We start from the raw sequence: 23165 nt of genomic DNA on the forward strand, positions 1-23165 counted from the left end.
ACTGACTTCTAATTCATCTATTTCTGATGGACCTTACTCCTTGGGAAAATCAGAGATGCTTAATCTCAACTGTGATTCTACTAAAGATACACCCACATACAAATTTGGTGAGCACATCAGAGTCTTGTCACTTTGGCTACTCTGCTGCTGTTCCAACGAAGTATCCATACCGCTAGGATCTAATTGAGGCCTTTAGTCAGAAGGTTACATCTTTGACCAGGATGAACATGGTTGTCATATCAAACCAGTGTTCAGTCACAGTCAGCATTAATTTGAGTGTAGGCCACAATCCACTACATCTATTGACTATCACGGGCACCTTGCATTTCTAGGCTCTATTCTCAATTTTAAAATCCTTATCTCCGATTTCCCTTTTTGGATTTCTAATGTGTTGGTATAATTTTGCTTACAAAATGTTACTCTATGTTCTAATTCAGCTTCAGATTGTTGTTGTCTTTGCATTTTGACTGTATTATTGTTTTGATTCTGCATAACTACTTTGCTAATTGTCTCAAGTTAACCCTGACTGATCTGTGTCACCTGGGAGTTTAACTCAGATTAATTTAGTGACTTTAGAGTTCACACTGACAAGAGTTGTTATTGTTCTTCCAGGGGCTAGCTGCCCACCCTATAAATTAATCAATTTTCCTGCTCATGTCTTTTCTGATTTGTTGTAAGTCCATTCATCAATTTTTGAAGAATTAGGATTTAGGAGGGTGCTTTGGGTGGGCTTGGGGGGTAGTTAAAAAAGTTATGTATATATAAATGGTTAGTCCCTTGGGAGTTCCACAGGACTGAAAACTCAAAAAATATGATCTCCTTATTGGCTGAGAAAGATTTTTCATGCATCGTCCATGGGACTGATCCCTGTTTTGTGATGTTGAGTGATCAGACTGGCTGGCAGCACTTGAGAAGAAAATGTTGCTGTCACCATAACAGGACGCAAGTACTTAGTCCCCAAGTCGTGAAAATGTTTTGAAAATAGGGTATAAGGGGTAGAGTAGCAGCATCATGACTTCCACAGTACTGCAGTGCATTGGGGCTGAAGCAATTGCACTACCCAAAAAATGTAGAAAAAAACTAGAAAATGTGGATTGGGTTTCCTTGAGGAGGCTGGGCTTCTGTAGGGGGTTGGACATCTAGGTGGGATTGGGCACAGGGCCTAGCTGGGGGCTACAGGGAGATACACCCTGTGCATCTAGCCCCTATTGTGCAGAGCTAAAGTTTGGATGGTCAAGTAGGGGCTGAGAGCACACCAGGCCCTTTGGTCAAAACCATGATGTGCACAGCCAATGGCTTTGTGCAGCAGGGGTTGGCTGCCTAAGGATTGTTGGATGCAGGGCCTGCACAGATGTTAGGTCTTGTGGCCAACCCACCGCAGGAAGGTCTTTGGCTGAATATGGTCACAAAACCCAGAAATTTACTGAACTTGTACCTTTGCCATGTACTGCCTATGACATGTTAAGTGACACCATTGATGAGTAGTAGTGGTAGTAACTTTCATTTATTAGTCAATTAAAATCATAAACATTGTTAAAATATAGAGGTAACATCAGAGTGAATGTTAATAAATCCAATATACAAACAGATTATGACGATATCCTAAACAAAGCTCCGCTTACCCATGAGGGCCTTCATTGCTGTGGGACCAGGTGCCTATTAAATACAAAGTGCCAAGGTGCATTCCTTCTCAGAAATAACAATCATTGCCCCCAAAATGCCACGAGGCACTTAAAGTGTCAAAATACTTAGGTAACCTTTTTTGTGGAGTTATTGTCCATTAAGCAGAGTAATAGTTCGAAGGATTGTATGGGTGCTTGAAGTGCTGAAGTGCAAAGGTAATAGACGGAGGGAATATAGAATAAAATGTACAGCAGTTCAAAAGTTGGCACTAAGTGCCAGGAAGGTTTTAAAAGGGACAGCTACAAATTAATCCTTCTATCATTGTATATTTAAATGATCCCTTCCCATGTGGACAAGCAAATGCATAAAGTGCAATAATGCAAGTGTCAAGTTATGCCAGACTAACAACCGATATGGTGGGATAGGGAGCTAATGAATCCTGATTCTCCCTAGCAGCCCGCCATATCATGGTTAGCTTCCATACTCTCTTGGAGGAAGCCCTCTCAATCATCAGCCACCTTGACTCAGATTGAACCTGAAGATACTTCTTAACAAGGGCCTTAAAAATGTCCAAGAATTCCACCAAACAGATTTGAGCATTGTATTCCAAGGCTCCAGCTACTCTATTGCTACAGGTCTGCTTGTCCTAATCCCTAATGCCTTAAACTCCTTTCTCAACAAGGATATCTGCTGTTGACCTAGGTAGGGACAGATACATAGGACATGCAGCACTAATTAATTTGTATGGTGACACAGACAAGATGTGATCTGATCCTTTGGTCTTTTTCCTGCAACTTTGTTATAGAATCCAGAGTGGGGTTCTCTCCCAATCTCAGCAACAGAAATTTCTAATTGACCTTGAGGGAATAGACGGCTTCTGGAAGAGGGAGGGCCTTTTGATCACCATAAGGTTTCAACACCAGCCACCCATGTGTTTCTTTGATCACAGCTTCTTTGTCCCTCAGCCAGCTTTGCAACCTAATGCTTTTATTTAGAGCCATTCGGAATACTTGGGTAGTTGCATATAGATTCCATAGCTTACCCAGCCGAGTTCTGAAGAAGGCTGGCCTAGTGTGTAGTGGGTACCTATGGTACTTACATTTTATACCAGGTCAAATTATCCCTTATTAGTGAAATGTAGGCAGTGTCTAAAAGCCTGGCTCTCTAGAGGTAACTGTGGATGAGCAGCCTAGGCTTATCTAGGAGACCTGCAAAGCTCATGCAATACCACTGTAGTCACACAGTACTCACACACATGAAAGTAAATACTCAGTGTTACAAAAATAAAGGTACTTTATTTTGGTGACACAAATACCAGAAGTACCATAGAGACTATACTTCCTTAGTAACACAAACTATATACACTAACATGCAGAAATAGGCAGAAAAACAGAAAACAGTACAATAAGTGAAAATCACAATAGATAGAAATGGGCCTAGTGGGAGCACAAACCATATACTAAGAAAGTGGAATGCGAAAGTGAGTCCCCCAGCTAGGCAAGTATAGTGTGTAGAGGGGAGCTTGGAGCACTAGAAAACCCCAGAGGTAAGTACCAGAACCCACCACAGTGACCAGGAAAGCAGGAGTAAATTACAGTAACATTCCCAGGACACACAGAAACGAGAAGAAGAATTATGCAAAGCCTAGACAATACTGCAAGACACCGGCAGTGCATTCCTGGACAAGAACACCTGTGGAAGAAGGGGCCCAAGTCCAAGAAGCACAGAAGAGTCCAAGAAGAGCAGGAGCCCCTGCTAACCCGGATGAAGGTGCAAAAGAAGAACCACTGGTGAAGAAGGAAAGTCAGCATCGCACCCAAGAAAATGAAGTTGGGTTCCTGGAGGGTGCAAGTGATGTTCCACGCTGGATTGAGGATTGCAGTCGGGTTGCATCGTCGGAATCCGCCAACAAGCCTTGGCACATGCAAAGCTCGTGGTAAGTGGAAAATGGCACTGCCCCGGACCAGGAAGGACCAGGCTGACTCTACTCAGGAAGGGGACTCAGAGGGGGCTCTCAACAACTCAAAGAGCCCCCAGAAGACCAGGCAGCACACACAGGAGTCCCACAGCACGGGGACAAAGAAGTTGCAGAAGATGCCCATGCAGCACTATGACAAAGGCTCCCACTCCACTGGAGAAACACTCAGGAAGCTGTGCTTCACAGGATAGAGTGCTGGGGGCCAGAGCTACAAGATGCACGAAGGACTTGGAGGAAGGGTGCCAACAAGAGTTGGCAGCTGCAAAACACGCTGTGCACGGGGGTACTGTCTTGCGTGGGGAGGTAAACAAACAGAGGACCATCCGAACCACTTCGGTCCATCACATGTGATGCAGGATCCACATAGCTCATCAGGAGAGGGGATCCACGCATCCGGTCATCGTTGCAGTTGGTGCCTGCAGAAGGAGGGGAGTGACTCCTTCACCCCAAGGGAGATTCCTTCGCTCTTCTGATGCAGGCTGAAGAGGGGCTGTCTTCAGAGGATGCATGACTGGGAAACAGTTGAAGTTGCTGGCAGGAGCCGGAGATTCAACGCTGCAGAAGGTGACTTGCTTCTTTGTGGCAGCTTGTAGAGTTCTTGGAGGGTCCAGATGCAGTTTCTTCAGTGAGAAGTTGAAGTGGAGGATGCAGAATATTCCTGCTGGAGTCTTGGAATCCGAATCTGAGGAACCACCCAAAGGAGAGACCCTAAGTAGCCCTGAAAGGGGGATTGGTCAGCTAACCAGATAAGCATCAGGGAGGTCTCTGACGTCACCTACTAGCACCGGCCACTCAGTTGCTCCCAGAGTTCCCTGCCAACCTTGAATCCAAGATTGCAAAACTCAGGGACCCTTTAGAAGAGCCCTGAGCACCACCCCTGGTGTGGTGATGGACAGGGGAGTGGTCACTCCTCTTTCATTTGTTCAGTTTCGTCCCAGAACAGGGACTGGGGGTCCCTGAACTGATGTAGACAGGTTTATACAAGGAGGGCACTAAATGTGCCCTTCAAGCATTTCCAGTGGCTTGGGGAGGCTACCCCTCCCAAGCCTTTGAAACCTATTTCCAAAGGGAGATGGTGTAACACCCCTCTCCCACAGGAAATCCTTTGTTCTGCCTTCCTAGACTTGAGCTTTTCAAGCAACAGGAGGGCAGAAAGTTGTCGGTGAGGTGGCAGCAGCTGGGGCTGCCTGAAAAACCTCAGAAGGCTGAAATGGCAATACTGAGGGTCCTCTAAGGAGTCCCCAGAGTGCATGGGATCATACAACCAATGCTTGCAAAAGCATTGGGGTATGATTCCAACATGTTTGATACCAAACATGTCTATGTTCAGTCTTACCATTATGTAGCTGGTAGTGACCTATGTCCAGTACGCATGTAAAATGGCATCCCTGCATTCACGAAGTCCGGGAAATGGTCCTGGAGGTCGTGGGAGCACCTCTGCTAGTGCAGGGGTGACCTCACACAGAGGTACCTTGAACCCTGCCCTCAGGGCTGGAGAGACTGCTATAGGGATGACTTATAAGTGACCTTGTGCAATGGAAATGGTAGTGAAAGGGTGCTTGCACCTTTTCACGCAGGCTGCAATAGCAGTCCTGCCGAAGCCTTGGTATGGAAAAATATGAGGGGCCGATGCTGATCTTGGTAGCCAGAATGCTTGCTTGTAAGTTTTTGTAATGATTTTGTCCATTAAACTGGTGTCTGTAGCCGTCATCATTTCGACTTCATATAAGAGAGTGGGTATCAATTTTTTTTATTACTGCAGCCAATGGTTGGAGATTGAGCCCCCAGAGAGATTTTGCTTTTCCTTTAATCACATCCCTTTGAGGTGCAAACTAGGCCCTTGGGTCTTTCTTGATGCCAAGATAGACATAAATAGATGTCTCATAAATCGTTGCTCCATTAAGGTACCATGAACGTTGGTTTAAGATACAGGGGGTGATTCTAATCTTGGCGGGCGGCGGGAGCCGCCCGCCAAGCATGAACCGCCAGAAGACCGTACCGCGGTCAAAAGACCGCAGCGGTCATTCTGAGTTTCCCGCTGGCCTGGCTGGCCTGGCGGGTCGGAATCCCCATGGCGGCGCTGCAAGCAGCGCCGCCGTGGATGATTCCCTGGGGCAGCGGGAAACCGGCGGGACACCGCCGGTTTCCCGTTTCTGACCGCGGCTGTAACACCGCGGTCAGAATGCCCATGGAAGCACCGCCAGCCTGTTGGCGGTGCTTCCGCGGTCGTTGGCCCTGGCGGTCAGTGACCGCCACGGTCAGAATGACCCCCACAGTGATTTAACAAGATAACGTTCATCTTCCTAAGGTTAATATTCAGCCCATTGTCCTCTGTGTATATTGCAAAACGATTGACTGATCTCTGCAGATGATTTGCATACAAGATGTTTAACAGTGGGAGGCCACCTTTGCTTGGGCATGTGATTCCAGCTCATCTAGCGCCGGAGAGAGGTCAGACATGTATAGGTTAAATAGAAGGAGCACAAGGATGCACCCCTGCTTTAGGCCAATTGAACTTCTTACTTCTCTTGACAGATGGGTGCCGTCCCCAACCTTGATCACAACTGTGAGAAAACTGGGCTGATTGCAGAGGCCCCCTAACTTTTTGCCCCCATATATCACTTTTTGATGGAGTTTTCCTGACTCTGATGGTACCATGAGTAATGCTAACCAGTCCCAGGGCCTGTGCTCTGTGTAAAATGAGTATGCAAATTAGGCTAATTATAATTGGCAGTATCAACCTGCCTCTAAGTCCCTAGTATATGGTAGGGCATGTAGGTTTAGTGACCACAGCATAGGTAGTGCCCCCCATAGGTACATTGCTGAGGTGCCCAGGGTCATTTTAAAGGTAGGCCTGCCTTGTTGGCTGCTTTTAAATTAAAGTTACATGCTAATTCGACTTTGTAACTAAAAGTACTTCCAAATTCTTAAGCTACCTTATTTTTACATATAAGTCCCCCCTAGGTTGTGTCTTAGGTGTTCCCAGGGTAGGCACAGTGTAACTATAAGCAGGGACCTTATAAAATATGTTTTATAAGCCCTGGTTATGAAAAATAGCCAAATTACTTTTTCCCACATTGTAGTGAATAGGCTCCATGGGCTAAAATGGGAAGACTTTATTTTAATTATTAAAGTCTTTAAAAGAGATTGATATGGCAAGTTTAGTCTCACACTGATTGGTATAATAAATGCAACAACTTTCCATTGTTGGATTTAATATAACTAGTTCAGGGAAAGAGTTTTAGAACTCTTCTTAAAAGTTACCAGTTTCAGCTCTGTAGTGCCCTTCTCTGATTGGCCAGCCTCTGGCAGTCTGGCCAGGCTGCCTTGATGAACAGGGCTGAACACAAAAGAAGTGCCAGGGAGAGGAGATCGGCCTCAACAGATGGTGAAACAGGATGGGGGGATCAGCTAAACTGGTCTTCAAATGACAGAAGGACATTTGGAGCAGCTCAGGACCTCCCCCGTTTCCTGCAAACCCAGACAACAAGGTGATCTCTTGATTAGATTGGAGCAGGCAGGAAAGGAATGTGTTAAGGAATTTTAGCCACACCAGTGGCCAGTCTCAGCCTAACCTCCAAAATTCAGATTCAGCCATTTTGGATTTTTAAAGAATGTTGCTCCCTGGGATTTATTTTTTCCATACTTCCCAGGAAGTGGTCATCCAAGAGGGCGGTGGGCTGCCTGTAATTGGACAGTTGGCCCCCCTCTCGCTTTCCACCCCAGGAGCAAAGATGATTATGGCAGAACTGCACCCACATCTCAAATCCCTACAGGGAACAATACAAAGAAGAAGGACAGCCCTGCTGGACCCCTGACTTATACCTGGACACTGCACTCTGAAGGACTGCATCAGCTACACACTTGGGCTTCACGACTAAAAAGGCTTTGCCTGTCTTCAACTGCTTCAAGAAGGGACTCCCTGTATGCAACAGGTACAACGGAGATGCCCAGAGTCCCTTGCATCAAGTCCTGCTAGAAGAGCCCAGCTGGCCATCATCCAGTGGCCATTTGAGTATTCTGACCTGGTGCATTTTGGGAATTGTAGTCCCAACTTCCAAAGAGCAACTCAGAGCTTCTGGAACCTTGGGTCAAGTATTGGACACTTCGAGGACTCAAAAAGGATTTCTGGAAGAAGATCCAGAGTTTGGAGACATTTGGAGCAACTGTTGTAAACAGTTCCATTAGTTGAAGAGGTGCATTGTCGGAGTTGTAGTCCCAGACCCCGAGAGGCAAACCAGAGCTTCTGAACCCTCGGCTGGTGCTGTGGCCCACTTTCCTGTATCAAGAAACACTTCTGAAAGAAAGTTTAACTGAGTTACATCGTGGGTGGCCTGAACTTTGGACTTTGTTCCTGTCCAGTGTGACCTTTTTTAACCCTTTGAGCGCTATTTGCTTCTAAGTGCTAGAATTCCTTTTAATCTTTAAAACTTATTATCTCCAGTTCCTTTCATTGGATTTTTGTCTTTTTAGTGTCATTGTAAAGATAAAAGTATAATCTATTTTTATAAATTGATTTTTATTGTGTTTTACTTATTTACTCTTTTGTGATTTTTAGAATGCTTTTCACACTTGTCCCCTAAGTTAAGCCTTGTTGCTCGTTGCCAAGCTACCAAGGGTTGAGCTGGTTTTAATTTATTGAGACCTAACTGGACTTAAGTGGGGGTTGGTGGCCTATTGCTAAGTGTAGGTACTCACCTGCTCTTACCAATAATCCACTTTCCAACAGCAACCAAATAGCCTTTAATGTGCTGTACTGGATTCCCCACTGCTGAAGCTTTACCCATGAATGCTGCCTTAAAATCAACAAAGCACATATGCAGTGCTAGTGGCTTTTGCTCTGCTGAGAATTAGACCTACCACCATGAGATTCGTTAGAGTTCCATGCTTCTGTGTGAACCCTGTCTGTTTAGTGGGAGACTGCCTGTGACTAACTCCCATGTTTCTTGAAGCTATGAGGTTGAAAAATTTATAAAGTCTACTTCCAGTAGGGTGATTAGACAATAATTGCTTGGTGATGAAGCAGCTCCTCCTTTAAAGGCATGATGGATAATTTAACCTTTTCAGCTTCCTTGAATATACCTTCTGCCAGGATGATGTTAAACATGCCTGCCAAAAAGTTGGCCCACCTGAGATTTTCTGTTTGAAGAGAGCTTGAGGGATTCCATTTGGACCAGGGGCACAGTCAGCTCGAAATGTCTTGATGATTTTGGTTATTGCTGTGGCTTTGTACTCCAGTGGTGCAGTTGCATTATTTACCTAGTTGTTCTCTTGAGGTCACTCTAGGCAAGCTGCATTGTCCATACTTCAGGTGTTCAACCCAGACATCTCACATATCTTTGCATTCTAAGCTACCCTTGGGCCTTTGCCGATGTCATTGATCATCTTCCAGAACTTCTTTGAATCTTTTAACTTTGAAACATACAGGATTTTGGCCCATAGAATTCCTTGGTTGAATCTTTTAAAGGGCCATTCTCCTCCTTTCAGTAACTTTGTCTCCTTTCACAGGGATTGTAGTAGCTCTGAGCCCTCTGGGGAGTGCCATAACTGGCTAAGCATTCTGACAATTTTGGTTCTCATCAGGTGGACAGGTCTCAGCATGACCGGACTTTGCTTGTGTCCAATTTGTGCCCTCTTATTCACACGTTTGGCAGGGTATTTGGTTGTCAGATAATCAGTGAAGGTTTCTCAAACTGTTATGGGATTAGGTTCCCCATGGGAAAAAGACTTGAGGGATTCCACAGCATATTCCACAAGGTCTTTCACCATGCTGGAGTTCCACTTCGGACATTTTAGATTTTCAGAGTCGACAACACCCAGCAGGGCCCTTGCTGGCTTATGTTTGCACTAGGTAATCCCAATTGATGTTACCTGTGGATAGTGGTCCCTCAAATGACTGTGGTTGATTGTAAAACCCACCATCCAATTATATAGTAGATAGTTTACCATTGTGTAATATGGGAATGAGACAGATTTGTCGGATGACCTAGTCCATGTTGGCGGACTGTCACATGGTAGGCATTCAATCAGAATAATGAGGCCATCTTATTAGCGTGCTCCCAATTATTTTTCCCAGATCTTTTTTCATCACTTGTAATGTAGCAGACTTTGGTCAGGGAGAGACCCAATTGCGTCGGCATGTTCCTCACTTGGGTGATTAAACAAATTTAAGTTTAAATCTCCAGTAACCAGCAAATATGATGTGTAACACATGTTTTTGAACTGCAAATGTTTGTGATGAACATATCCACTATTTCAGCTTTCCTCTTTGGATTAATGTACACATTCAAGCAGCACCAACAATTTGCATGGTTGCTGAGCCCAACTATCCATGCACAGGGCCAAAAGCAAAGGTTCATTCATATTAAATTCTGTGACCTTTACTGACAAATTAAAGTTGACAGACTGAAAGGGCACCCTTTGCTCTTGTGAAGGATCTGCTTTTCCGAGCCAATTTACTGCATTCTACAACCCCTATAGGAGGGACACTAACTTGGGCCCATTAAAAGAGCTCAGGTACTCCACTAGAGAGGCGTCTTTGATTTCTTCCTGCAGGCCCCCCATATTCGATGAGCAGATGGTTAAGCCTCCCTATTCGTTGGCAAGAACTTTAGTCACTGTTCAGTCTTTGGTGGTTGCAGTCCTGGAAAGACAGATGGCAACCAACTCAAGCCATTCTGAGGATCTTACATCCTATGATCTTTTCCTGCTCTGCGGGTATCCCCTCTCTGTTTATTTGAACAGTAAAACTGGAGAGCATTGCAGAGTGTAGGGACTGAACCAAGTGCGGGTAGCCTGTGAGAAGCTGGCCTGGTTTGTAGTGGGTACCAGAGGTACTTACACCTTATACCAGGTCCAGGGATCCACCTTAGTGAAATGTAGGCAGTGTCTAGCAGCTTAGGCTGTCTAGATGTAGCTGTAGCAGAGCAGCCAAGTCTGAACTAGGAGACATGCAAAGCTCTTGCAATACCACTATAGTCACACAGTACTTATACACAAGAAAGACAATACTCCGTGTTACCAAAAATAAACGTTCTTTATTTTAGTGACACAAGGCCAAAAATATCTTAGAGGCTATACTCCCTCTGGAGATAAGTATTATACACAATATATACACTAGCAACCAAAATCAGGTAAGTAAACAGTCCTAAAATAGTGCAAGCAGTGAAAAACACAATAGGTTGCAATGGGCCTGGGGCAACACAAACCATATACTAAAATAGTGGAATGTGAATATCAGTTTCCCCCCTAGGCAAGTGTAGTGTGTAGAGGGGCACTGGGAGTGTAGGAAAAAACCAAAGGTAAGAAAATTACCCAGCCCCAGAGGCCAGGAAAACAGGAGTAAAGTACAGGAAGTTTCCTGAGAACACACTAGAAGTCATGGTAAAGGATTATGCAAAAACCAAGCAAGACTGCAAGAAACCATCATTGGATTCCTGGACCTGAAGACCTGTGGAGAGAGGAGACCAACTCCAGCAGTCGATGAAGAGTCCAGGAAGAGCAGGAGCCCCTGCTAACCCCGATGAAGGTGCAAAAGTGGATTCTATGGTTGGAAGAAGAAGTCAGAAATGCACCAAAGAAAACAGATGCGGGTTCCTGCCTGGTGCAAGAGATGTCCCACGTTGAGTTATTGGATGCAGGCTGGTTTTCTTGGTTGGATTCTGCAATTAAGCCTTGGCTCATGCAAATTACGCAGATGGCGGGAAAATGCGCTACCTGACACAGGAGGGACCTGGGTGCCTCAACTCGTACTGAGGAAACAGAGGGGGCTCTCAGCACTTTAGAGAGCCCTCAGAAGACAAGGCAGCATCCACAGGAGTCCCAGATCACAGGGACAGAGGAGTTGCAAAAAGCAGTTGTCACAGCACTACAAAAAGGGATCCCATGTCGCCGGAGAATAACTCAGGGGGCTGAGTGTCGCAGGATAGAGTGCTGGGGACCTGGACTACGCTGTTCATGAAGGATTTCTGGAAGAAGCGTACAGAAGCCCAGGGAGCTGCAGAACACGTGGTGCACAGGGGTACTGTCTGACTCAGGAAGGCAAGCCCTTACCTCCACCAAATTTGGACAGTTGGACCTTTGGACAGTCAGGATCGCTTCAATCCACCACTTGTTTTCCAGGGATCACACTCTTCGACAGGAGAGGAGTCCCAGAATACCGGTTGTTGTTGCAGAGAGGTACCTGCTGAAGCAGGAAAGTGACTCCGTCACTCCACGGGAGATTCCTTCGGTCCTTCTAGTGCAGAATGAAGACAGGCAGTCCTCAGAGCGTGCACAACCTGGAAACTGTTGCAGTTGCTGGCAGGAGCTGAAGTTGAAGGGTCGCAGTAGCCTTCTTGGATACTTTGCTGCAGTTACAGTGTTCCTGGAGCAGTCTCTGGTTGATCCGATGGTCAGAAACTGAAGCAGAGGATGCAGAGGAGTCCTGGTGGAGTATTGAAAACTAAATCTGAGGAAGCACCCAGTGGAGAGACCCTAAATTGCCCTGAGACAGGGATTGGCTACCTAACCAGGTATGCACCTATCAGGAGGAGTCTTAGATGTCACCTGCTGGGACTGGCCACTCAGAAGCTCCCAGAGGGTCCCCACACCTTGGAATCCAAGATGGCTAATGCCAGGGACACTCTAGAGGAGCTCTGGGCACCACCCCTGGGGTGGTGATAGACAGGGGAGTGGCCACTCCCCTTTCCTTTGTCCAGTTTCATGCCAGAGCATGGACGGGAGGTCCTTGAACCGGTGTAGACTCACTTATGCAAGGAGGGCACCGTTTCTGCCCTTCAAAGCATTTCCAGAGGCTCTGGGAGGAAACCCTTCCCATGCCTGTAACACCTATTTCCAATGGGAGAGGGTGTAACACCCTCTCCTAATAGAAGTGCATTGTTCTGCCTTCCTGGAATTGAGCTGCTCACTCCCCAGGATGGCAGAAACCTGTCTGTGAGGTGGAAGCAGCTGGGCTACATTGGAAACCTCAAAGAGCTGGTTTGGCAGTACTGGGGGTCCATGGTGGAGCCCCCAGGGTGCATGAAATGGGCCCCCAATACCAGAATCAGATTGAGGGTACAATTTCTCAATCTTAGACACCTCAAATGGCCATATTTGGGGTTACCATTGTGAAGCTACATAAATGTATTGACATATATGTAGTGCACGCTTATAATGGTGTCCCCGCACTCACGAAGACCAGGAAATTGGTCCTCTACAACGTGGGGGCACCTTTGCTAGTGCAAGGGTGCCCTCAAACACAGTAACTTTGCACCTAGCCTTCTGTGACTGAAGGTCAGACATATAGGTGACATATAAGTTACGTGGTACAGAGAAAATGGCTGTGAAATAGTGTGTGCACTATTTCACTCAGGCTGCAGTGGCAGTCCTGAACGAGTGTTTGTGTGAGGTCCTTATGGGTGGCAAAAGAAATGCTGCAGTCCATAAGGATCTCCTGGAACCCTGATGCCCTGGGTACCTAGGTACCACATACTAGGGACTTATAAGGAGTGTCAAGTATGCCTATTTGGATTGGAATATGGAGTCACTAGACTATAGTGACAAATTTGGAAACAGAGAGATCATAAGCACTGGAGTCCTGGTTAGCAGAACTCCAGTGACACAGTCAAGCATTCTGACAACACAGTAAAACATACTGATATGTAGGCCACAAACTATGAGCACTGGAATCCTGGCTAGCAGGATCCCAGTGAGACAGTAAAAACACACAAACACTGACAAACAGGCCAAAATGGGGGTAACCATGCTAGAAAGAGGCTACTTTCTCACAACACCCCCATTTTGCCTCTCAGTTCAGATTTTGAAGGGGCTGCCTCCTGGAAGAGGTGCTTTTGCTCTATCAGTGGGTTTGGGTACTGGTCACCCTCGAACACTATCACTTCTATTCTGCAGGACTTCAGTACCTTCTTACTCTTTAAGACCTGCACCAGGAGCTCCGGTGTGGAAAATGTGGTCAGCGTAGGTTCTGAGATCTGCCTTACCCTCGCTTGCAAGAACTAAATGGAAATAATATCATCTGATACCACATGATCCTGACCAGGTGGTGTCCTTATCAGTTTTAGAACATTTGCACGATTTAGTACATCCTGAAGGCCCCTGGATTTGAATTTTGGGATCCAGTGGATCTGTTGCTCCTACTATTTATACTCGACTGGACTATGACTTCAATTATTTGGTCTTAGACTGCCACCAGGCCCTTCCCATTGCCTTGAAGGGCTAGGGCAGCCTTTGATGTAGACCTTTCCTGATGTTTGGTCTGGGGTTGCTGACTCAATTGGCCTGCTGGGCACCCTTCTGCTTTTGCAGGGAACCACTTCCTTATGTCATGTTGCCATGCCCTCAGAGTAGAGGAGCTCTGCATTGTTTGCAGTATGATTCAACTTTTCCTTGTTCGTTATTGCTGGCCTGCCATCCTCATTGCCCTTCTTGTCCTGAGGGGTTACCTCTGCTGCAGATGCGAGCCCCACATCAACTACTGGCACAAACTCATCTGGCCGGTGACTATCCCCCGGTGGGTTTAAACTTTCTACAGTGACCCCTTGTTCACTAGATATCTGGGTAGAGATTGAGATTATGTTGCCGTTACTCCTGAAGTAGGCTGTATTTCTGCCTTTCTTCTAGCGCTTCCGTTCCTTCTTCACCAGTTGGTTTAATGCTGGAACTAAGACCTTATGCTGACTTGGCACGAACACTGCTTCCTGCTGTAGGCTTGCATTTAACCTGCCCTGTCACCCGCAGGATCCTTGAGTGAAGGGTCCTTTCTTCTTTCCCCCTTATAGGGGGAATCATGATGCACCAAGGACCTGCTGGCGGTAAGTTCAGCATTTGTGACACATAATGTGGGGCTTAAGTAAGCACCCTTTGGTGCAAGGTTGGCTTTAACTTCTCCCTATATGTGAGAAAGCATGGTTACCCCCATTTTTGGCATGTTTGTCAGTGTGTTTGACTGTGTCACTGGGATCCTGCTAAACCCAGGAACTCTACAAACTGCCACAAAGAAGCCAAGATTACTTCTGCAACATTGTGTCTTCAGCTCCTGCCGGCAACTGCAACTGTTTCCAGGTCATGCATCTAAAGGGGGAAGTTAGTCTTCAGCCTGCACCAGAAGAATGAAGGAATCTCCCTTGAAGTGAAGGAGTAACTTCCCTGCTTTAGCAGGCACCTCTTTGCAGCAATGAACAGCTACGTGGGTCCCCTCTCCTGATCAAGTGCGTGGATCCAGCAACACTGGTGGTGGACTGAAGTGGTCCTGACGTTCCTAAGGTCCAGCTGTCCAACTTTAGGTGGAGGGAAGAGCTTGCCTACCCACGCAAGACAGTGCCCACATGCACTGAGTTTTTTGCAGTGCCAAGGCTTGTGTGCGACCTTCCATGAAGTTCTTCATGCACAGCACAGCTCCGGCCCCTAGCACTCCTTCCTGCGATTCACAGCTTCCTGAGTGGTTCTCCAGCAGCGTGGGATCCCTTTGTGTAGTGTTGCATGGGCCTCCATTTGCACCTTCTTTGTCCCCGTGCTGTGGGACTCCTGTGCGTGCTGCCTGGTCTTCTGAGGGCTCTTCTAGTTGCTGAGATCCCCCTCTGACTCTCTCTCCTGGGTAGAGGCCACCACGTCACTCCTGGTCCCGGGCAGCACCATTTTCTGCTAACCGCGTGCTTTGTGTGTGCTAGGGCTTTTTTGCAGAATCCAGTGATGCAAAACCAGACTGCAATCATCTGCAGCAACCAGGAACCCGCATCCATCTTCTTTGGTCCAGTACTAACTATTCTTCACCACCGGTGGTTCTTCTTTTGCACCTTCATCCAGGTAAGCAGGGGCTTCTGTTCTCCTGTAGGAGGCTGGCCTGGCTTATAGTGGGAACCTGATGGGACTTACACCTTGTGCCAGGTCCAGCTATCCATTATTAGTAGATTAGTAGTGTTCTAGCAGCTTAGGCTGATAGAGGTAGCTATACCAGAGCAGCATAGGCTGAACTAGGAGACATGCAAAGATCCTACTATACCACTTATATGGCACTATATCATAAGAAACACAATACTCAGTTACTTTATTTTAGTGACAATATGCCAAAAGTATCTCAGAGGATATACTCCCTTTGGAGGTAAGACAAATACACAAAATATACACACAAACCAAAATCAGGTAAGTAAACAGTTAGAAACGTAGTGCAAACAATGTAGAACACAATAGAATGCAATAGGAGATAATAGGCCTAGGGGCAACACAAACCATATACTCCAAAAGAGGAATGCGAACCACAAATTGACCCCAGGCCTAGTGTAGTGTGTAGAGGGTCGCTGGGAATGTAAGAAAACACTAAGGGTGTCCAAGATACCCTACCCCAAGACCCTGAAAAGTAGGAGTAAAGTTACCCTATTACCCCAGAAAGACAATAAAGTCGAGATAGGGGATTCTGCAAAGACAACAACTGACTGCAAAGCACTGAAGACAGATTCCTGGACCTGAGGACCTGCAAAGGAAGGGGACCAAGTCCAAGAGTCACGCAAGTGTCCAGGGGGGGCAGGAGCCCACTAAACCCCGGATTAAGGTGCAAAAGGGCTGCCTCTGGGTGGAAGAAGCCAAAGATTCTGCAACAACGGAAGGTGCCGGGAACATCTCCTTTAGTCAGAAGATGTCCCATGGCGTGCTGGAGGATGCAGAGTTGTTTCCATGCAGAGAGACCACAAACAAGCCGTGCTAGCTGCAAGAGTCACGGTTGAAGATTATGGGTGCTGCCCAGGAATGACCAGGAGGTCGCCCCTTGGAGGAGGAGACAGAGGGGGCGCTCAGCAACAGAGAGAGCCCATGCAGAAGCAGGCAGCACCCAAAGAAGCACTTGAACAGGTGTTCAAGAAATCTGAGCATGGCAGTCGTCTCAACACAACAAAAGAGGGTCCCACGAAGCCGGAGTTGAGCAATGCAGGACAGAGTGCTGGGGACCTGGGCTGTGCTGTGCACAAAGGAAGTCTTGCAAGAGTGCATAGGAGCCCTAGTAGCTGCAGATCACGCAGTACACATGATTACTGTCTGGAATGGGGAGGCAAGGACTTACCTCCACCAGATTTGGACAGAAGGACCACTGGGCTGTTGGGGTAACTTGGATCCAGCTCCTGTGTTCCAGGGACCATGCTTGTCAAGATGAGAGGGGACCCAGAGGACCGGTGATGCAGAGGTTTGGTGCCGCGTTAGCAGGGGGAAGACTCCATCGACCCACAGGAGATTTCTTCTTGGCTTCTAGTGTAGGGTGAAGGCAGACAGCCCTCAGAGCATGCACCACCAGGAAACAGTCGAGAAAGCTGGCAGGATTAGGCGCTGCAAGGTTGCTGGTAGTCGTCTTGCTACTTTGTTGCGGTTTTGCAGGCATCCTGGCTTAGTCAGCGGTTGTTCCTTGGCAGAAGTCGAAGAGGGAGATACAGAGGAACTCTGGCGAGCTCTTGCATTCTTTATCTGAGAAGGAACCCACAGGAGAGACCCTAAATAGCCCTCAAAGGAGGATTGGCTACCTAACCAGGTAAGAGCCTATCAGTAGGGTTCTCTGAAGTCACCTGCTGGCACTGGCCACTCAGAGGTCTCCATTGTGCCCTCACACCTCTGTATTCAAGATGGCAGAGATCTGGGACACACTGGAGGAGCCCTGGGCATCACCCCTGGGGTGGTGATGGACAGGGGAGTGGTCACTCCTTTGTCCAGTTTTGCGCCAGAACAGGGGCTGGGGGCTGCCTGAACCGGTGTAGACTGGCTTATGCAAGGAGGGCACCATCTGTGCCCTTCAAAGCATTTCCAGAGGTTGGGGGAGGCTACTCCGAACCAGCCCTTAACACCTATTTTCAAAGGGAGAGGGTGTAACACCCTCTCTCAGAGGAAATCCTTTGTTCTGCCTTCCTGGGACTGTGCTGCCCATGCCCCAGGAGGGCAGAAATCTGTCTGAGGGTTGGAAGCAGCGGTAGTTGCAGAGAAAACCCGAAAGAGCTAGTTTGGCAGTACCCAGGGTCCATGCTGGAGCCCCTGGGATGCATGGGATTGGTACTCCAATACCATATTTGGCTTGGGGGGACGATTCCATGATCGTAGACATGTTACATGGCCATGTTCAGAGTTACCATTGTAAAGCTACATACAGGTATTGACCTATATGTAGTGCACTCGTGTAATGGTGTCCCCGCACACACAAAGTCCAGGGAAATTGCCCTGAACAATGTGGGGGCACCTTGGCTAGTGCCAGGGTACCCTCACACTTAGTAACTTTGCACCTAACCTTCACCAGGTGAAGGTTAGACATATAGGTGACTTATAAGTTACCTAAGTGCAGTGTAAAATGGCTGTGAAATAACGTGGACGTTATTTCACTCAGGCTGCAGTGACAGTCCTCTGTAAGAATTGTCTGAGCTCCCTATGTGTGGCAAAAGAAATGCTGCAGCCCACAGGGATCTCCTGGAACCCCAATACCCTGGGTACCTAGGTACCATATACTAGGGAAATATAAGGGTGTTCCAGTGTGCCAATTGGAATTGGTAAAACTGGTCACTAGCCTGCAGTGACAATTTTAAAAGCAGAGAGAGCATAAACACTGAGATTCTGGTTAGCAGAGTCTAAGTGATACAGTTAGGCACCACACAGGGAACACATATAGGCCACAAACTATGAACACTGGGGTCCTGGCTAGCAGGATCCCAGTGACACAGACAAAAACAAACTGGCACACAAGTAAAAATGGGGGTAACATGCCAGGCAAGATGGTACTTGCCTACATCTCCCTAGACTCTTCAGTGCTTCTTGGACTTGGTCCCCTTCTCCCCTGTTCTTCAGGTCCAGAAATCCATTGTTGGTGTCTTGCAGTTTCTTCTGGTTCTTGCATAATCTTCTATCACATGTTCTTGTGTGTTCTAGGAAACTTACTGTGATTTACTCCTGCCCTCCTGGGCACTGGGGCGGGTTCTAGTACTTACCTTTGGCGTTTTCTTACACTTCCAGTGCCCCTCTACACACTACACTTGATTAGGTGGCAAACCGACTTTCGCATTCCATTATTTTAGTATATGGTTTGTGCTCCCCCTGGGCCCATTTTTAACTGTTGCGATTTTCAGTATTTGCACTGTTTTCTAACTCTTTTTACAGGTCTTACTGCATTCTGTTGTATATACTGTGTATATTCTTTACCTCCTAAGGGAGTATAGCCTCTGAGGTATTTTTAGCATTTGTGTCACCAAAAATAAACTACCTTTATTTTTGTAACACTGAGTATTTTCTTTCATGTGTGTTAAGTGCTGTGTGACTACAGTGGTATTGCATGAGCTTTGCATGTATCCTAGATAAGCCTTGGCTGCTTAGCTACAGCTCCCCCCTAGACAGCCTGGCTTCTAGACACTGACTACATTTCACTAATAAGGGATAACTGGAACTGGTAGAAGGTGTAAGTACCTCCGATACCCCCTACAAACCGGGCCAGCCTCTTACACTATATTCCTTCTAAGATCTCCAGAAGCTGCACCAGCTTGTCAACCACCTCCTTGCAAGAACATATGGTAAAGTCATTGACCTGGTTCGCTTGCACCCGAATGATGAGGGTGTTTAGCTTTTCAAGCTTATTGCAATTCCTGACACGAAGACTGCCATGGTGTTGAGTAGATCCATTTTGTTTGCGTGATAACTAAGGGCCAGATGTAGCAAGCAGTTTTGCCCATTCTATGTCTATGGGAAAATGTGTTCGTACATATGGCCCTAAGAGCTGTCACCGTTGCCTGCATAAAGTTCAGAATAGCTGCCCACAACTTGTCACACTTTGGGTACCATCATTATGTGCTTCCACCCCTGGCATGCCATTTGGACGCTAAACCAAGGGGACTGTACAACCCCCTTTCAATGTCTGCATGAGGCAGGAGTTACCAACTCTGCCACTGTCCTCTGGCAAGTCCAGTTCCACAACTTTGTTGTCCATGAATACTTGAAAAGAACAGTACATGCACTGGGAACTTTACGGGCTAGCCAGAGTGAACTTGTGGCTTTGCACAGGAGATGACGGGGCAAAGTGCCAGCCCACTTCGGGTGTTGTTACATAAATCTTCTTCAGCTGGCTCATCCACGGCTGACCAGTGAGGGAGATATTGATTCTTTAAGATCACTACATTAGGTGACAAAGGAATCTGAGAGAGTTTCAACATTATGGCTGCATCATTGCTGTCAATTGAAATGCTTGACTGTGTGGCCTAAGCCAGATGGTGGAATGACCCTCCATCTCGGCAAGTTGGCTGCTGCTTACCCCAACTGTGACCCTTCCATCTTCGGCACATAATGACTGAAAAAAATGAGATATTTTAGTTGTTTTAAAAGGTGCAACTAATCCTTTAGACCATCTGGGATTGTGTCCTCCTTCCACAGTATCGTTACCCCATGTATTCCCTGCTACATCTTTGATCCTCTCTGCGACCAAGTTGTGAAGAGTTCTCGGTTGCTTCACCTTTAGCTCTCCTTTTTGATGCTATCTCTTTTGTCTTTGACTCCTGCTTCCTTTTGTAGGGCCCTTGAACCTGACCTCTCATTTTGCCAGATCTCATGAGGGGGGCATGTGATGTCTGGTGTAGGTGACTGGCTGAGAAAAAGGATCTTACAGCATTGTCTTGCAGGCTACCACTAACTAATTAGGATGAGCCTGGGTTGTGTGCTTTTTTCCAGGATTTCCAGGCCTTCCAAGTGCAGCCTCACCCCCCCAAATGAGACTTACTTCTTTACATGTTACAACCGTGGGGGGCCTCACCCCCCAGAATACCACTTGCCTCCTCATGTGTTGCAGCAGGTGGGCTGAGCTGTAATGCAGCTGCAATGCAGGGTAAGAGGGCAGGACAAGCAATCACTCAACCTTGCTCAGTCTTGCCTATCCTTACTTCTTACGTCCATCCTCTGTCACCCCCGACTGCCGACCTCCGTACTCCACCATCAGACAGCTGTGACTGCTGGTTTCTTGGACACACCTGCAGTCTGCAGATGACCATGGGTTCTGCTAGTTCTGCTCGTCCCCTTCGCCGGTTCACTGGCACCCTAGCAACTCACTGGTTTCTGACAGTTCAGCTGTCCCCCTTCGCTGGTTTACTGGTTCCTTGGTGGCTCACTGGTTCCCTTGTGGCTGCTCCACTCCCTCAGCTCCTCTAAACTCCTCCTCCTCTGCGTGCATAGCATTGATGACATCAATGATAACATCATAGTCATAAACACCATAGAGTTACCATGTGAACATGTGTGGGTGCATAGTATGGTAATAGCACAAGAGGCAATTGTGGTTGTGCATGTTGAACGTGAAATGAAGCACCATTTGAAAATCACTAAAGTTTGACAGATATACATATATTGATGGAAAATAAACATGCTAAAATGACATTATAGTTAGGCTAGGTGCAAAGGCTTTAACATAGTAAAAAAGCGCATTCAATAAAAAATACAACAGTTACAGTGATGTTGCAGTTAAGTGTTGGAATGAGACACGACAAATGGTAAATAAAAACAACTTACTAAAATAAGCCAGTTATGGTTTAGTGAACTAGCAATATATTGTCCCCCCATCTTGCACTGCTTATGACCTCACATATTACATCACTAATGATATGTTAAACAATCTTGATTACATCACTGACTATATTTAAATAATAATACTGTTGCACTTACAAATTAGATTAACACTGTGCTATAGGCTTAGTGAATAAGGACACGCACATATGATGAGTACAGCTTCACCTGGAGTTTAGCATTTATGGGCATTTTTGTATATGTGCCTTTCGGAGCTATCCCACCTCCGTATACAAACATGGCTTGGTTACTACTGTTCTACTCCTCACTTACCCAGGATTTACACCTGAAATTGTTTCATCCAGGACAGGATTGAAATGCTTTGATACTAGCATCATTATCTGAGCTAACATTTTTTTCACCTTCACAGCTGTATGATATATTCCCGTGGATCATGTACTACCTCCCCGGACCACACAACAGAATGTTTAAAATTTTCTTAGACTTTGAAGATCTTCTCTTGGAGCAGGTGAAATTGCATCAAAAAACGCTGGACAGTAGCTCTGCACGGGACTTCATCGACTGTTACCTCATCAGAAAAGAGCAGGTAATGTGGTCATCAGACAGATATATCAAGCTGCCATGGTATGAACATAGACTGGGCTGGTGGCTGGGTTTTCCAGTACCATAAACTTTTCTACTATTGGGTCCCATCTCTCTAATCAGTTTGAAAGGTTGGTCAAATAAAGTTCCCCTTACAGAACTCCTGGAGGGGGTTTGAATATATCATCCTTTCAATTTAAAGAAAGGCTTTAGTTTATTGTTGTTAGATTTGCTTTCCTCGTATTATTGGGGCTGACAACTTTTTATTGCTTGGGGATTTTAACTAGCATGGGGAAAATACAGAAGATAATGAAGTCCCTCAATTGACAGTGAACCTGGGAACAGTTGAATTGGTATAAAAGGTTGTGGTCTGGTGCATGTTCCTGGCTATATGCTGGACCTAATATTTATTAACACAAACCGGATACAGGTAAATCCATATACACCACTTATTTAGCCGTAGCATTTCCTTATTAATTTCTGAATCATACTGTCTGACTATTCGAATACTTTCTTTTTTCTAGATATTTTTATTAATACTTTTAAATATTCCATATTTGTATAATTGCAAACAAAAAAAGTACAGGGGGATAAAAAAAGCCAATTTAATGGTACACGGCAATACATCAGCAATTCATATCCACATTCAGCAACCAGCAATTAAGCCAATGTAATTGAAAAAACAAATCATGATTGCATAATTCCTATATGTAGGAAAGTACCATCTTGCCTGGCATGTTACCCCCATTTTTCACTGTATATATGTTGTTTTAGTTGTATGCGTCACTGGGACCCTGCCAGCCAGGGCCCCAGTGCTCATAAGTGTGCCCTGAATGTGTTACCTGTGTTATGACTAACTGTCTCACTGAGGCTCTGCTATCCAGAACCTCAGTGGTTATGCTCTCTCATTTCTTTCCAAATTGTCACTAACAGTCTAGTGACCAATTTCACCAATTCACATTGGCATACTGGAACACCCTTGTAATTCCCTAGTATATGGTACTGAGGTACCCAGGGTATTGGGGTTCCAGGAGATCCCTATGGGCTGCAGCATTTCTTTTGCCACCCATAGGGAGCTCTGACAATTCTTACACAGGCCTGCCACTGCAGCCTGAGTGAAATAACGTCCACGTTATTTCACAGCCATTTACCACTGCACTTAAGTAACTTATAAGTCACCTATATGTCTAACCTTTACCTGGTAAAGGCTAGGTGCAAAGTTACTTAGTGTGTGGGCACCCTGGCACTAGCCAAGGTGCCCCCACATTGTTCAGGGCAAATTCCCCGGACTTTGTGAGTGCGGGGACACCATTACACGCGTGCACTACACATAGGTCACTACCTATGTGAAGCTTCACAATGGTAACTCCGAATATGGCCATGTAACATGTCTATGATCATGGAATTGCCCCCTCTATGCCATCCTGGCATTGTTGGCACAATCCCATGATCCCACGGGTCTCTAGCA

The 23165-nt window shown here is 46.3% G+C and overlaps 1 protein-coding gene across 1 annotated transcript in view; it reads left to right on the top strand.

Annotated features, from left to right (window-relative positions):
- LOC138259676 (cytochrome P450 2G1-like) overlaps positions 1 to 23165 on the top strand; it is a 698383-nt gene that overhangs the window by 487845 nt on the left and 187373 nt on the right. Inside the window, exon 5 of the mRNA XM_069207550.1 lies at positions 21525 to 21701. Coding sequence (XP_069063651.1) covers positions 21525 to 21701 — 177 coding nt within the window. The remainder of the gene's footprint in view (positions 1 to 21524; positions 21702 to 23165) is intronic.

Source organism: Pleurodeles waltl, chromosome 9 (genome assembly GCF_031143425.1).
Source record: "Pleurodeles waltl isolate 20211129_DDA chromosome 9, aPleWal1.hap1.20221129, whole genome shotgun sequence".
Classification (NCBI taxonomy): domain Eukaryota; kingdom Metazoa; phylum Chordata; class Amphibia; order Caudata; family Salamandridae; genus Pleurodeles; species Pleurodeles waltl.